This window comes from Lontra canadensis, unplaced genomic scaffold (assembly GCF_010015895.1).
Source record: "Lontra canadensis isolate GAN:19392208 unplaced genomic scaffold, GSC_riverotter_1.0 scaffold17, whole genome shotgun sequence".
In the NCBI taxonomy this organism is placed as follows: Eukaryota; Metazoa; Chordata; class Mammalia; order Carnivora; family Mustelidae; genus Lontra; species Lontra canadensis.
Window position 1 is genome coordinate 23955797 of NW_022631011.1, and position 15418 is coordinate 23971214.

The 15418-nt window shown below is 40.6% G+C and overlaps 1 protein-coding gene and 1 long non-coding RNA gene across 2 annotated transcripts in view; both read right to left on the reverse strand.

Moving 5' to 3' along the window:
• Positions 1-3124, reverse strand: part of LOC116868991 — a 17052-nt gene extending 13928 nt beyond the window's left edge. Inside the window, exons 1-2 of the long non-coding RNA XR_004382933.1 lie at positions 3052-3124; positions 2620-2621 (exon numbers count right to left, since the gene is read on the reverse strand). This is a non-coding gene — a long non-coding RNA (uncharacterized LOC116868991). The remainder of the gene's footprint in view (positions 1-2619; positions 2622-3051) is intronic.
• Positions 3125-10951: 7827 nt separating this feature from the next.
• Positions 10952-15418, reverse strand: part of COLEC12 (collectin subfamily member 12) — a 192872-nt gene continuing 188405 nt past the window's right edge. Inside the window, exon 10 of the mRNA XM_032859803.1 lies at positions 10952-12406. Coding sequence (XP_032715694.1) covers positions 12387-12406 — 20 coding nt within the window. The 3' untranslated portion in view covers positions 10952-12386. The remainder of the gene's footprint in view (positions 12407-15418) is intronic.

The following is a 15418-nucleotide window of genomic DNA, read 5'->3' on the forward strand; positions in this document are numbered from 1 at the left end:
TTTGTATTTCCCTGATGACGAGTGATATGGAACACTTTTTCATGTGTCTGTTGGCCATCTGGATGTCTTCTTTGCAGAAATGTCTGTTCATGTCCTCTGCCCATTTCTTGATTAGGTTATTTGCTTTTTGGGTGTTGAGTTTGATAAGTTCTTTATAGATTTTGGATACTAGCCCTTTATCTGATATGTCATTTGCAAATATCTTCTCCTACTTTGTCAGTTGTCTTTTGATTTTGTTGACTGTTTCCTTTGCTGTGCAAAAGCTTTTGATGTTGATGAAGTTCCAATAGTTCATTTTTGCCCTTGCTTCCTTTGCCTTTGGCGATATTTCTAGGAAGAAGTTGCTGCGGCTGAGGTCAAAGAGGTTGCTACCTGTGTTCTCCTCAAGGATTTTGATGGATTCCTGTCTCACATTGAGGTGTTTCATCCATTTTGAGTCTGTGTTTGTGTGTGGTGTAAGGAAATGGTCCAGTTTCATTTTTCTGCATGTGGCTGTCCAATTTTCCCAACGCCATTTGTTGAAGAGACTGTCTTTTTTCCACTGGACATTCTTTCCTGCTATGTCAAAGATTAGTTGGCCATAGAGTTGAGGGTCCACTTCTGGGCTCTCTATTTTGTTCCATTGACCTATGTGTTTGTTTTTGTGCCAGTACCATACTGTCTTGATGATAATAGCTTTGTAATAGAGCTTGAAGTCTGGAATGGTGATGCCACAAATTTGGCTTTCTTTTTCAACATTCCTCTGGCTTTTTGGGGTCTTTTCTGGTTCCATAAAATTTTAAGATTATTTGTTCCATTTCTTTGAAAAATATGGATGGTATTTTGATAGGGGTTGCATTAAGTGTGTAGATCGCTTTAGGTAGCATAGACATTTTCACAATATTTGTTCTTCCAATCCATGAGCATGGAACGTTTTTCCATTTCTTTGTGTCTTCCTCAATTTCTTTCATGAGTACTTTATAGTTTTCTGAGTACAGATTCTTTGCCTCTTTGATTAGGTTTATTCCTAGGTGTATTATAGTTTTGGGTGTAATTGTAAATGGGATGGACTCCTTAATTTCTCTTTCTTCTGTCTTGTTGTTGGTGTATAGAAATGCAACTGATTTCTATGCGTTGTTTTTATATCCTGACACTTTACTGAATTCCTGTATAAGTTGTAGCAGATTCGGAGTGGAGTCTTTCAGGTTTTCCACATAAAGTATCCTATCATCTACAAAGAGTGTTGGATCACAGTTTAAGGTATCCCCGAGCTGAGAGTCCCCTCCTCAGCTCCATCTCTGTAATTGGCTTCCCCGCTCCAATACCTGGGAGGTCTGCCACACTCAGACACCCCTGGTCTTTCTGTGACTCCGCAGGTCCCGAGACCACACTGTCCCCGTGAGGGCTCCACCCCTGCTTAGCCTCTGGAGTGATGTCCTTCAGTGGAGCATGCTTGTAAAAAAGTTCCAGTTTTGTGCTCTGTTGCTCTCACGCTTGCCAGGAGCTGGCGCCTCCCCCTGCAGTCTATCTTCCCATATGTCGCCTCGGATTCACTTCTCCGCACGTCCTACCTTTCGGAAAGTGGTCAATTTTCTATTCCTAGGATTGCTGCTCTTCTACCTTCTGTTGAATTTGTACGTGTTTAGAATGGTTTGATAACTATCTAGCTGGACTTCTAGGACCTGATGATATTTAGGTCTCCTACTCCTCCACCATCTTACTCCTCTCTAGATTTGGCCTCAACATTTTTAATAAAGTGGGACAAAGAGTCATTTACTAAGAGTGAAGGAGGCATGCAGAGTGTTTGGGGCTGGATTGTATCCCCCAGAATTTATATACTGAACTCTTAACCCCTAATACCTCAGAAGGTTACTGTATTAGGAGAGAGAGGTAATTAAGGTACAATAAGGTCATTTAAGGTGGACCTTCATATGACAGTGTCCTTCTAAGAAAAGGAGGTGAGGATGCAAACACATACAGAGGAGAGATCATGTGGGCTCCCCACAAGAAGATGGCCATCTGCAAGCCAGGGAGAGATGCCTCGGGAGAAACCTGTCAACAGTTCCATCTAGCCTCCAGAACTGTGAGAAAATTCATTTCTGCTGCTTACACCACCCAATGGTACTTTGTCGTGGCTGCCCAGCAGATGAGTACAGGGAAGAACGGAAGACTCGGACATGTAGGAGACATTTCTAACAGCCAATGCAGGGAGTACCGTAACGAGTGAAGATGAAGGTGGAAGGAATGATTGCTGAGGGCTGATTTGTGTGTAAGTGAGTTCAGATGCTGCTATGGGTGGGCATGGGATTGCTCAGCTGGGCTTCATGTGTGAGTCCTTGTGTGTGTGTGTGGGGGGGGTATATATACAAACACACTGGTATATATCAGGTTTCCATTCATCTTCCATTTATAAAGATGTGATATGAACATGTTTGATTTAGGAACTTGTCTGGTGATCAATGCACACATAGGATAAGTGATTAATCTGAAAACTTTGGAAAGTATTACAGCAGGGCTCTGAGCTCCTAGCTCAAAGGCAAAAACAAAACAAAACAAAACAAAACCCACAAAAAGCCAAAAAACACCCCAAACGAAAACAGGGTGCACTTAGTATCTTTTCCTTCCCCAGCTCTCAACCACTCCTTCTGCTCTGTTCTATTTCTACCTGCTTGGCTTCATATTCAGCCTTCCCTTGGGAAAGGCAGATCCTCAAAGAAAACCACCATGTGATGATACATAATGTGAAAAATCTTTGTTTCCTGGTGATCTTTGGGGGGTTGTCTGACCTTGGGAGAGGAGAAATAAGCCGGTGGCTTCGCTTCTCTGCTCCTGAGAACTGTCTTGGGGCCTCTTCTCTTCCCTGCCAGCCCCCTGAGACCCTCCCAGGGCTGGCTTTAAGTGTAGGGAGTGGCCGTGGAGCAACTATGCAGGACTGAGCTCTCCTTGAGGGTTCAGGGTTTGCGTGAGGTCAGTCTTGCCACTGAAAAGGGAATCCAAATGATCAAATGTGATTTTGTGGGGGGGGACAGTGGGGGAGTCTTTTAAAGTTCTTCTTTTTTTTCTTTTCAGGACACATGCATAGATTTTAGCAAAAGTCTCTGTCAGATCTCCTGTTCTGATATTTTGCTCATCAAGCATGTTTCATTTATAGGTAAAGCATGGGATTTTTAGGGCTGTGAAACTTCTGTATGATCCTGTGATGATGGACACCTGTCTTTGCACATTCTATGGATTTTGACAAGTATAAAACACAAAGAGTAACTTTAATATAAACTATGGGCCTTAGTTAAAATAATGTATCCATATCGGTTCACCATCTGTAACAAAGGTACTACACCAAAACAAGATGGGAGGGAGAGGGCGCAGTTTCTGTACTTTCTGATACATTTCTCTATAAGTCTGTAACTGCTCCATAAAAGTAACACCTGTAAAAATAAGGGAAAAAAAAATCAAGGTTCATGTATAAATGTTACCCCCTCCTTTTTATTCCCTATCTCCAGATTCTTCCCCACAATAACTGAGTCCAACTTTGGAGACATGCTTCTTTGGGTGAAATGTCCCCTTTCCAGCCTTTTAACTAAGTTTTGTCTTTTCCCTCCTTCCCCCTTCCCCCTCTTCTTTTGTATTAATGGCTTGGGGGGGTGGTTATTGGGGTTGGTTATTCTCGTGCAGACCCCTGTGGAGAGATATTGGAATCTTGCCTCAAGGCTGAGGTATTCCTTTGTATCAACAACCTGAGACAAGTGTCCCTCAGGGTGGATAATGAGTCTCTGTAAGCAGGGGAAGGGCACTTCAGGGGGGTTGGATGCCTGCAAGGTGCTCTTGTAGTCAAATGCTCTACCAAAGAGCTATACCCCCTGCAAGGTGCTCTTGGATGGGAGGTTTTAAAGGTGATGCCTGGAGGCAAGCTGGAGGTAGAGAAGGAGCAGTCCAGGTGAGACTTCTTTGCTCTGGAATCTTCTGTGGACAGTCAGCTCTGGTCGTCTAGCCATTGGTTCCTCTTTGTGACTATTTGCCTCTTATTGTGCTCTGGCCTTTAGTACAAAGACTTCTTCAGAGCTCCTAACCTAGAGAATGAAAGGAAGGGATTTGGTCCATACTTGGGTATGAGTGTCAAAGGGGCAACACTCCCCTTCCTGTTGTGATGAAGCAGGTACCCATGTGGGCCCTAGGAGAATGTGAAGCTTAGGAACATATAAAGCTGTGGGGTCTGGGACATTATCCTACTAATCTTGAGGTATTGATTTATTTTCTTATGAGAAGTGGTCTTTTCTTACATAATGTCTTATGTTAAGAGATTATATATTAAGTACAAGATTCTTTCTCAGAAATTGCAAAGAGGCTAGACCAGAAAGGATGAGACTCTAGAGTTCATTCATACACAGTAGAGGTGACACCGGAAGATCAAACTTGCCTGACTTTCATTGATGCCAATGTCTTCCCATGGGGGTTTTATGTTGCTGGAACTAGCCTACCCCTGCACATCTGCTCCTGGAGAAGTTCATTTTCTACCTGCATATGGATAACATGCGGGGTTCCGGGCTTCTCTTGCTCTGGTCTCCCTATGTACCTATTGTTTCAGAGTAACAAGTCAGTGAGCTGAGTTACAGGGGAGGAAAATTGTCCCCATAGGAGGAAGGAAGCAGCCATCCCAAATGCCAGGGCCAGTTGGCCAAGGCACTAGTTCTTACTGTAGACTGTGGAAAATGCAATGCATGTGATCTTGTTGCCTGTGAGAAAAACAGAGAAAGTTAATTTCTGGAGGGTCTGTAACTTCCAAACATTATAGTTTTGGAGCTGAAAAGTAAGCAAAAATGATTTGAGGCAGATGAGTTTTTCATGCCCTCAGGAAGGTATGCACCATGCAGCCAGCTTCTCTGGATCTAGGATAATCTAAAACTCGGGTGTGGGGAGCAAGTGAAGGACTGCAGTGGACTTGGAGGGCAGGGCTTCTTCCACTGAAAGAACTCTTTCCAGTGGACTCTGGGTTGAAAACCAATAGCTTTCCTCCTAGCCAACCTTCAATCTCTGTCTTTTTCTCTCTCCCTTCCATTCTATATCTATCTATCTATCTATCTATCTATCTATCTATCTATAGCTAGCTATCTTTCTATCCATCCGCACATCCATCATCTAATTTTTCTAGTTTTGTTTTTTTTTTTCCTTTTCGAGAAATGTCAGGGTCTGTAGGAAGGTGCAAGTCACTACTCCTTGTGCCTGTTGATTTAGGACTCTTGGTACATTTCACTCTGTGAAGCTGTAGATACAAAGTTGAATCAGGTGAAGTTCAGTAGAAAATGATTACTGCTTTGCAGTGTCTATTAAGTGGCACCTTATAGGACCTGAAATCCAGACTATTTTATAAAATGGGCCTCCAACTATACCTTTTGGAGAAAAAAACCAGCTTCTTTTCACATGGTATTATTCAAACGGAGGCATAGCAAATAGTTCTTTAGAAACAAGTAATTGCCACCATCGAAAACAAGGTAATATGAGCGTAACAACACATATAAGCATTGTCTATGCTGATTTGATTAAGCAAGAGAAAAATGATTACTTTATTCATTTTGCTATCCGTGAACATCCTGGTAGAATTGAGAAACATGGTTGGAGCTCGGAAATATTGGGCGGGGGTAGAATCATAGTTTTTTGTTTGTTTGTTTGTTTTTGAGAGAGAAAGAAAGACAGTGAATGGCAGGGAGGGGAGGAGGGAGAGAGAGAATCTTAAGCAGGCTCCATGCCCAGTGTGGAGCCAAACATGGGCTCGATCCCACAACTCTGAGATCATGACCCGTGCTGAAATCAGGTGGCTTAACCAATTGAGCCACCCAGGTGTCCCCAGAATTACAGATTTTTAAAGACATGTTTGCTATGGGGACTCTTGCTTTTTACAAATCTGAGCAGGAGTTCCCATAGCTTCAGGCTTCTGTGCCATTCCTCTTGCATCCTTTCCCTGTCAGATCTCAGTCAGTATAATCTGGGGCTGCTTAGTGCAGCTGAGTTCAGCCAGCCCTGCCCATATCCCTTGTGACCTTCAGCTTCCTTTTAGTTGACCTTTTGGAGTTTAAAGTTTCAGGAGAGATACTTTGAGGGGGATTTGTGTAGAAGCAAAAAGACATGTTCCTAGAGATCATGAGCGAGTGGGTAGAGCCTGTGAAGAAACTGCTTATGATGAGGTCAGAACCTTCTCATACATGCCTCCATCCATCTCTCTATCCATGGAGGCATGTATCCATTCATCCACTCATGCACGCCGTTCATCTACCATCTGTGCATCTGCCCACCGATGCATCCATCTGCACTTCCATCCTTCTATCTAGCCATCATCCATCTGCCCCTATAGCAAAGGGAGAACACAAATTCCATGATTTTGGAGATATTTAAATTGATTTTTCTGCCTTTTGGGTAGCTATGATTCAATGCATAAAACATTAAAGATTAGTGTACTGTATCAAAATTTTAAACCTTTTTTTAAACAGTGAACCTCAGAAGAGACCTCATATCTGAGATAAATACATAGCCATCTGAAAAGGCATCTGGATCTCTGCTACACAAATACCCTCCTCTCAACTACTGTGGCGCCTTCACAAGATCCCTTGACTACCTGGAGCACAGCTTACAGACTGCTATGCTTTGGTATAAAACGAAGTATTGACGATGTGGTTTCGGCAATTGATCTTGGAGTGATAAGGGAAGGGAGAGGTCACTGGGAGGTAGAGATTTTGGAGGAAGTGTTTTGAAAGAGGTGGTGTGCCTTGAAAGGGAAGTCATATTTTGATCCATGAAGAGGACGTGGGGGACACACTGCTTGGCATGGTAGAGGCATAAAGGAGGAGATGGGGTAGAGGCAGAAAGGTTATCAGTCAGGGTCCAAGGAGGAAAAGATGGCACAGTAAAGCTGAGTAATTGAGAGTGTATTAAAGGGGTAATTGACAGAGCTACAGCAGGTTTGGGGAAGACAATAAAGGATAGTGTGCAATCTTGAAGCTGGTGCAGCTTCGAACAATTATGGGGGAGGGGTTGTGTGTGTGTGTGAGTGTGTGTGTGGTGTAAGAGGAAGTTGTCACTCCTGGACCCAGGGAGAGAGCTGGACCACCTAACAGGATGTGTGGCCTTCAGCTGAGGGATGCAGGGAGAAGTTCAACGAGGAGGTCAGGGAAATAAATCGCCCACTTTGCTCTTTCTCTCCTGCCATTTCATTGACCAAACCAATTGGAAGCCAGAAACCAAGGAAACCTATAAAGATTTACCTCCCAAAGTCCAGAGAATGGTGGAGAAGGGATCTGGAGGGACAGACAAAAAATAGCCATATATAGAGTAATTGGGTTAGAACCCAAGGACCTGTTACCAGTTAGCTCTTGCTTCAGTAATGCTGTGTAATAAACAACCCCCAAATCTCAATGGAACATATGTTTCATGGGTCTGTGGGTTGGCCAGGTGGCTCTGCTGAAGGCTCTGGAGGTTGAGGTGGCTTTGCTTCTCACTGCAGGTATGTCTTAGTTGGGGCCATTTTGTTCCATGTGTGTTCTCTCTATAGCCCAGGCTGCCGGGGCAGCAGCTACCCAGGGGAGGCTTGTCAGGCCTGGCATGGCTCCTGCTCCATGGCACAGGAATTGATTTTATTTTTAAAAAATATTTCATTTATTTATTTGACAGAGATAGCACAAGCAGGTGGAGCGGCAGGCAGAGGGAGAGGGAGAAGCAAGCTCCCTGCTGAGGGAGGAGCTGGACGAGGGGCATGATCCCAGGACCCTGGGGTTGTGACCTGAGCTAAAGGTAGCTGCTCAACCAACAGAGCCACCCAGGTGCCCCAGGAATTGATTCTAAGACACCTATAATTCTCTGTAGTTTCCAGCCATGATTTGGTGGGTCATGGCAATGTTTCACATGTAAAGAGTACAGTAGTGGCGCCTGGGTGGCTCAGTGGGTTAAGCCTCTGCCTTCTGCTTGGGTCATGGTCCCGGGGTCCTGGGATCGAGTCCTGCATCGGGCTCTCTGCTCAGCAGGGAGCCTGCTTCCCTTCTCTCTCTGCCTGCCTCTCTGCCTACTTGTGATCTCTCTGTCAAATAAATAGATAAAAATCTTAAAAAAAAAAAAAGAGTACAATAAACTCTGGCACCAAAGATTAGAAGACTGGCCAAAGGACAGTTCTCCATACCTGGTCAAGAAGACTAAATCAAGATCCTTTGGTTATGCCCATTTAAAAAAAAAATAATATAATTTAATTTTAAATTTTAAATTATAATTATAATTATAAATTTTAATATATATAATATATTATATTTAGTCTTGAAAAAGTAAGCATATATATAATATAAATAATATATATTATATACTATATACTTCTATATATAGTATATAATATACATATTATATATATATAGGGGCAGAAAGAGAGGAAGAAGCAGGCTCCCTACTGAGCAGGGAGCCCAAAGTGGGGCTCTATCCCAGGACCCTGAGATCATGACCTGAGCCGAAGGCAGAGGCTTAACCAACTGAGCCACCCAGGCCCTAAAGTTGGTTTGCTTAAGCCTGCTTTTTTTCTGGACTTTTGCCCAACTGGGCATGCTATGTACTTGAACAAGAATATCTAGGAAGGGAGGAAAAACGATGAATAGGTGAAGCAAAATCTTTTCAACATCTCCTTTGTGATTTATAGAATAAACATGACACCATTCCATTAAGGGATTCTTCCTAGGAAAATGGAACTATTGTATAGAGCAACATCTCAAAAACACTGGAAAGTCCACCTGTACTTGTAAAATTATTGAGTATAATAGCAAGAGAAGAGCTACTTGATCGCACTGCCGTTTAGAAAAAGTTTCTAAAGCTTTTCCCAGACTCAGGGCCATACTTTGGTAAAAGGATGAAACTGTTTTATCATCTGATTTTTTTCAGTCTATCTTCTTCCATTCATGTTGATGGAATAACATCATGTATAATAAGCAATTATGAGTAACATGAATTCCTTCATTTCTCTTGCTTGACTTCTCCCACTCTTTGGTGCTTTTATGATTTTATAACTGACTGGCCACATTCACTTTCCTCTCTTCCAATTCAGTCGTTTTTTGGTCTTGCAACTAATCTGTAGACATCTAACACAGTGAAGGAGTTTTATTGTTTCATCCAGCACACTTGTGCATAGTGTTTGGCATGGAAAGAGGAATCAGACAAGGTGCGTTTGTTGGGAAAGGAATCAGACAAGAAGTAATGCTTGGGCTGAGTCTTAAAGAAGGTTCTTTCCAGGAAAAAAAGATGAGGAAGGAGTCAGTTGAAGTGTGGGGGTGAGAAAGAGCATGGAGTAAGTGCAGGTGGCTTGGAAGGCTGTTTGGGTGCCTGTGGAGGGAGGGTGGGGTTGCAGCCGGAGGGAAAGCTAGAGGTGTGAGTGGGAACCTGTGATTCTCTGGAAGATGCTAGGCTGAGGATTTGGGGTAGAATGGACTTGGATTTTGAATTAAGAATGAGGATCCTGATCAGATTTGCATTTTTGAAGGCTACCGTGACAGCAGTGTGGGCAACAGCAAGTCTTCCAAGTAGTCCCTGTTCTCTAATTTCTAAAGTAGGGACAAGGGGCACCTGAGAGGCTCAGTCGGTTAAACCTCGGACTCCTGATTTCAGCTTGGGTCATGATCTCAGGGTTGTGAGATCGAGGCCCCATCAGGCTCCGCGCTCAGTGGGGCGCCTGCTTGAGATTCTCACTCTCTCTCTCACCCCACTTGTACTGTCTCAAATAAATAAATCCTTTAAAAATATAAAGTAAGGGCAATAGGTTTTGTATGAAGATTAGAGGAGATAATGTAGGTGAAAATGCCAAACATATTTAAACTATTCTTCTTCTTGTGTGACTTCTTTGAGTCATGAATGAGTTAATAAGCTTACTTTTTAAAGAAGAGACCAGCTTTGTCATCTGAGGCAAAAAGGATATGCTCGGTATTGTTACCTGACTTACATAGCTTCCTACTTTCTTAAACATCTGGTTTTTAAAACGGGAGTGGCTATTACTATTTGTTGTCTGCTTTAGCTTAAATTTTAACTCCTTCCATTTGGAAGGGTGGTGGGGAGCAGATGAATATTGATAAGAGAAGAAGAAAGGGTTTTTTTTTTCCCCTCCTGGTGTGGATTCATCCTTTCAAGAGCCAGTAAGGAAGACAAAAATTCCCTTCTCCCAGCATGTAGGAAATCAGGTGCCTGAAGACATCATAGTTCATTAAATCTCTCCTCCCAAAAGAGCATCAGCTGTGAGTGGGTGAACGGAAGCCTGGTGTGTAAATCGCTAAATGCACAGAGAAGCACGTGAGGCATCTTATAATGTGAGATACTCAGATCTGATTTTATTCAGGGTGGTATTAAGAAGGACCTTGGTTTCTAAAGAAAATTAGATCATTTTCAGAGCTCAGATCTGAATCCTGTCTCACTGGTGATGGTGTGACCGAGAAAATGATGTCAACTCTTTCTGATCCTCCCCTTTTCTGTCATTGGGGAGGGTTGAAAAGCTTGTTTCATAGGGCTGCTGGGAGGAGGACATGAAATTGTCTGACTCAAGCAATTGCTGTAGTGCCTGACAATGAGAGCACTGTAAGTTCAGGGCTAGGACAGGAGCAATCCCAGCTGTGGGAACTAGCTATTCCCTTCTCATGGGGGCAGAAGACATTTAAGTTGCTTCTAGGCATGAATCTTAATTACTTAAACAGGAAAAGGACAAAAAAGGCGATTTGGTTTAGTCTCTGAAAGGTCTTGAGGGATTGGGTTTCATCTATGAATGGTCTTGAGCCTGAATAAGTACTAGAGTCTAGCGCTTACCTTGTGTCATGGGGTCCAGATGCCAGTGGGTCCTGCCCACCTGACCAGGCTACATGGACTGGGCATCAGGGCATAAAGGTGCTGAGGAGATGGCCACTTTGGGCTGCAGAGATGGGAGATAGCATGGATGGTGACCAGGGGTAAGACAACATAGTCCACACAGCTACAGGTGTGAAAGTCAAACTCTGTGTTTATTCTTTTACCATTTTATTTGGGATAGGTAGCAGCATTGCCTGGGAAGCTCCTTGGAAGGGGAGGAGAGGAATTCTGTGGGATAGAAATCTTACCTTTGAGAATCAATGATATCTAATGCCTATTTTCAGCACATTTCTTGTTAAACTTTTCAATGGCAAGTCAAGGAATAGGAGGAGGATGGACTCAGAGGAAAGGTTCTTTGCAGTAGTTCAATGTAGTGGCCAAAAGTTGACTCTTGCATTTCATTATGCATGTACCTTGGAGTTATGCTTTTTGGAACATGAACTAAGAAAACACAAACTTTCCAGATAGCGTATAGCTTTCCCCATCTTTCTTGTATCTCTGTCCTTGGTTGATAGGATGCTATACTTTCCTGACAGTCATTAGCAGCTGTATTATGAGTCCGATACCACACACATTCATACTGCAGCCACAAAACAAGGCTTTCTAGGTGCTCTGTCTTTTCCAACAGATACCTTTCTACCACCCCTAACTCCCACCAAAATGAAGCAGAAGCACATCCTGAGTTGACCACTTCCTCTGGGCCCAGCCAGGCATACAGCAAGAATGCTGGCTGGTGATGGACTCAATACACAGCCCACCTGACTGAGCCATGTATATGTTCAGGCTTGACGTACCCTGGCAAAATCTGCAAGGATATTTGTAGACATTTCAAGTGATTGACTCTTCTGAGGAAATGTTACATTAAAAAATATATACACACATATATTTAATTTTTTTTTAAACCACAATTGAAAAAAAAATTTTTGCCATTGGGTAGAATTAAATCTGACAAGAAACCCTAGGAGTTTTTTTTATTAGTACCATTATTGTTTTCTTTGGCTCCATGTATTATATTGGTTAAAGGACAAAAAAAAAAAAAAAGGAAGAAAAGGAAAAAATTGTAAAAAGGCAAATATTTTGTACAAAAATACAAAGTTTTAAAAGCTCTTTAAGTATATTTCATATTATCACTAAGAGTTGGCCTATATATCTGTATGTCTGCATATTTTTCTTACGTTTGGGATTTTAGAAATGTAAGGTACTGTTTACACAATATAGTTTAAGTTCTTAGAGCTCAACAACCAATGATAGCCTTTTTTCTGATTGGAGCAATCCATACTTTGGAAGATGTGTTTTGCATAATTATACAGTTACTGGCTGAGAAAAATCTATGTGATTCAGTCCATTTGCATACTGAAAATCAATATATCATACTGGGGGAACATTTTAGTTCTGAAGTCCTTGAGTAAAGGAGGATGGTAAAGATAACCAGCCGTCGATCTTTTCAGAAACTGGTCTTCAGTGCTTTTTTTTTCCAATCTGGAGAGAAGGTGATACAATCAGAGAGCAGTATCCTTTCCCTTTGAGAACCATCCAGAAGTTTGCTCATGTTATTGTATCACAGTCCATTATAATGCAGATGATAGTACTAAAAGAGAGGAAAAATAATGGGCATTTAGTTTTTCTTAAAGAATACCATTAAAGTACAATTCAAAAAAAATGAATATGTATTTTAATAGGAAAGATTCCAAAATGCAACATTCAGTTATTTTTTCAAAGAAATGCCTGTAAGGTCATATTCAGATTAACTAAAAGGTAAATTTCCTTTTGAAGAAGCCTATTCTGGGCTCAACTCAAATCCCAAGTGGCCAAACAAGGCAAACAAATGACAAGTCTGGGTCACTTCTCACCCTCTACTGTAATTTCTTTTTTTTTTTTTTTTTAAATTGAGGTATAGCTGACACACCACATATTAGTATGACACACCACATATTAATATGATTTGGTAAATGTGTACATTCTGAAATGATCACCACAGCAATCTAGTTAACACCTGTCATCACAGTTAGAAAAACAATTTTTTCTTTTTAACTTCTTAAAGTTTTGATTTTAATTCCAGCTAACACAGAGTGTTATATTAGTTTTAGGTGTATAATACAGTGATTCAACAATTCCTGGTGCTTATCATGACAAGTGCACTCCTTAACCTCCATCCCCTATTTTGCCCATCCCCCCAGCCTACCTCCCTTCTGGTAGCCATCAGTTTGTTCTCTATAGTTAAGAGTCCATTCCTTGGTTTGTCCTTCTCTCTTTTTCCATGTGTTCATTTGTTTTGTTTCTTAAAATCCACATGTGTGTAATCATATGGTATTTGTCTTTCTCTTCATGACTTTGCTTATCATAATACCCTCTAGCTCCATCCACAATATTGCAAATGGCAAGATTTCATTCTTTTTTGTGGCTGAATAGTATTCCATTGTATACATATAATACATCTTCTTTATCCATTCATCTATTAATGGAGGGTTGGACTGCCTTTCATTTTTTCGAAAGTTTCCTTTGCTGTGTAGGAGCTTTTTAGTTTGATGTAGTTCCAATTGTTTATTTTTGCCTTTGTTGCCTTTGCTTTTGGTGTCAGATGAAAAAAATCATCACCAAGACTGATGGTCAAGGGGTGTACTGCTTATGTTTTCTTCTAGGGATTTTATGGTTTCAGGTATTAAGTCTTTAATCCATTTTGAGTTAATTTTTGTGTATGATGTACACTTCATGATTTTGCATATGGCTCCAGTCTGCCTAACACTATTCATTGAAGATACTATTCTTTTGCTATTATGTATTCTTGGCTCCTTGTCAGTTAATTGACCATATACGTATGGGCTTATTTTTCTATTCTGGTCCATGATCTGTTCCATGATCTACATGTCTGTTTTTATGCCAGTACCATACTGTTCTCATTACTGTGCCTTTATAATATAGTTTGAAATCACATTTCAAAATGCTTCTAGCTTTTTTATTCTTTCTCAAGATGGCTTTGGCTCTTTGGGGTCTTTTGTGGTTTCATACAAATTTTAGGATTGTTCTATTTCTGTGAATAATCTCTATGGAACTTTGATAGGGATAGGACTGAATTGCTTTGGCTAATATGGACAGTTTAACAATATCCTTCCAATCCATGAGCATGGAATATCTTTGCATTTATTTATGTCATCTTCAATTTTTTTCATCAATGTCTCGTAAGGTTTCAATGTACAGAACTTTCACTCCTTGGTTAATTTATTCCTAGGTATTTTCTTTGATGCAATTGTGAGTGGAGACATTTTCTTAATTTTTCTTAGCATTCATAATTAGTGTATGGAAATGTAACAGATTTTGGTATACTGGTTTTTTATCCTGCAACTTTACTGAATTCATTTACTAGTTCTAACAAGTGTTTTGTTTGTTTGTTTAGTGGAATCTTTAGGATTTTCTACATATAAAATCATGCCATTTGTGAATAGTGACAGTTTTACTTCTTCCTAATTTGGATGCCTTTTCTTTTTCCCTCTAATTTCTCTGCTTAGGACTCCCCCACCCCATAAATTTGAAAACACTTCTATCTCCATAAAAAAAGATGTTAGTTGAATGGGATTTTTTAAAATTTAAATTCAACATATAGTACATTATTAGTACATACAGGACAACATAAAGCCAACATATAACACCTCATTAGTTTTTGGTGTAGTGTTCAAAGATTCATTAGTTGCATATAACACCCAGTGCTCATCATGTCACATGCCCTCCTTAATGCTTTAGCTAGGACTTCTAATACTACGTTGAACAAAAATGGCAAGAATGGGCACATCCTTGTCTTGTTTCTGATCTTAGACAGAAAGCTTTCAGCTTTTCACCATTGAGTATGATGTCAGCTATGGGCTTATCTTCTAAGACCTTTATTATATTGAGGACTTTCTATTCACTTTGTTGAGAGTTATTTTATTCTAAATGGAGGTTGAATTTCATCAAATGCTTTTCTGTATCTATTGAGGTATTATTTTTATCCTTCATTTTGTGAATGTATCCTACTGATTGATATATGGATATTGAACCATCCCTGCCTCCTTGCAATAAATCCCACTTCTCATGGTGTATGATCCTTTCAATATATTGTTGAATTCAGATTGCTAATATTTTCTTGAGGATTTTTGCATCTATGTTCATCAGAGATATTGGCCTGTAATTTTCTTGTGGCATACTTCTCTGGTTTTGGTATCGAGATAATGATGGCTTTGTAAAATTAGTTTAGAAGTATTCTCCTATTTTTTGGAAAAGTTTGAGAAGGTTAGTATTAATTCTTCTTTGCATTGTTTGATAGAATGCACCAGTGAAGACCTCTGGCTGTGGACTTGTTTGTTGGGAAGTTTTTGATTAGTAATAAGGAGATTAAATCAGTAATCTGTCTGTTCATGTATTCTCTTTTCTTTGTTATTCAGTCTTGGTAGGTTTATGTTTCTAGGAATTTATCCATTTCTTCTAGCTTGTCAAATTTCCTGTCAATAACTGTTCAGAATAGTCTCCTATGATCTTTGTATTTCTGTGGTGTTAGTTGTAATATCTCCACTTTCATTTCTGATTTTACTTAAAATTGAGACTGCTCTCTCTTTTTCGTGGTGAGCCTAGC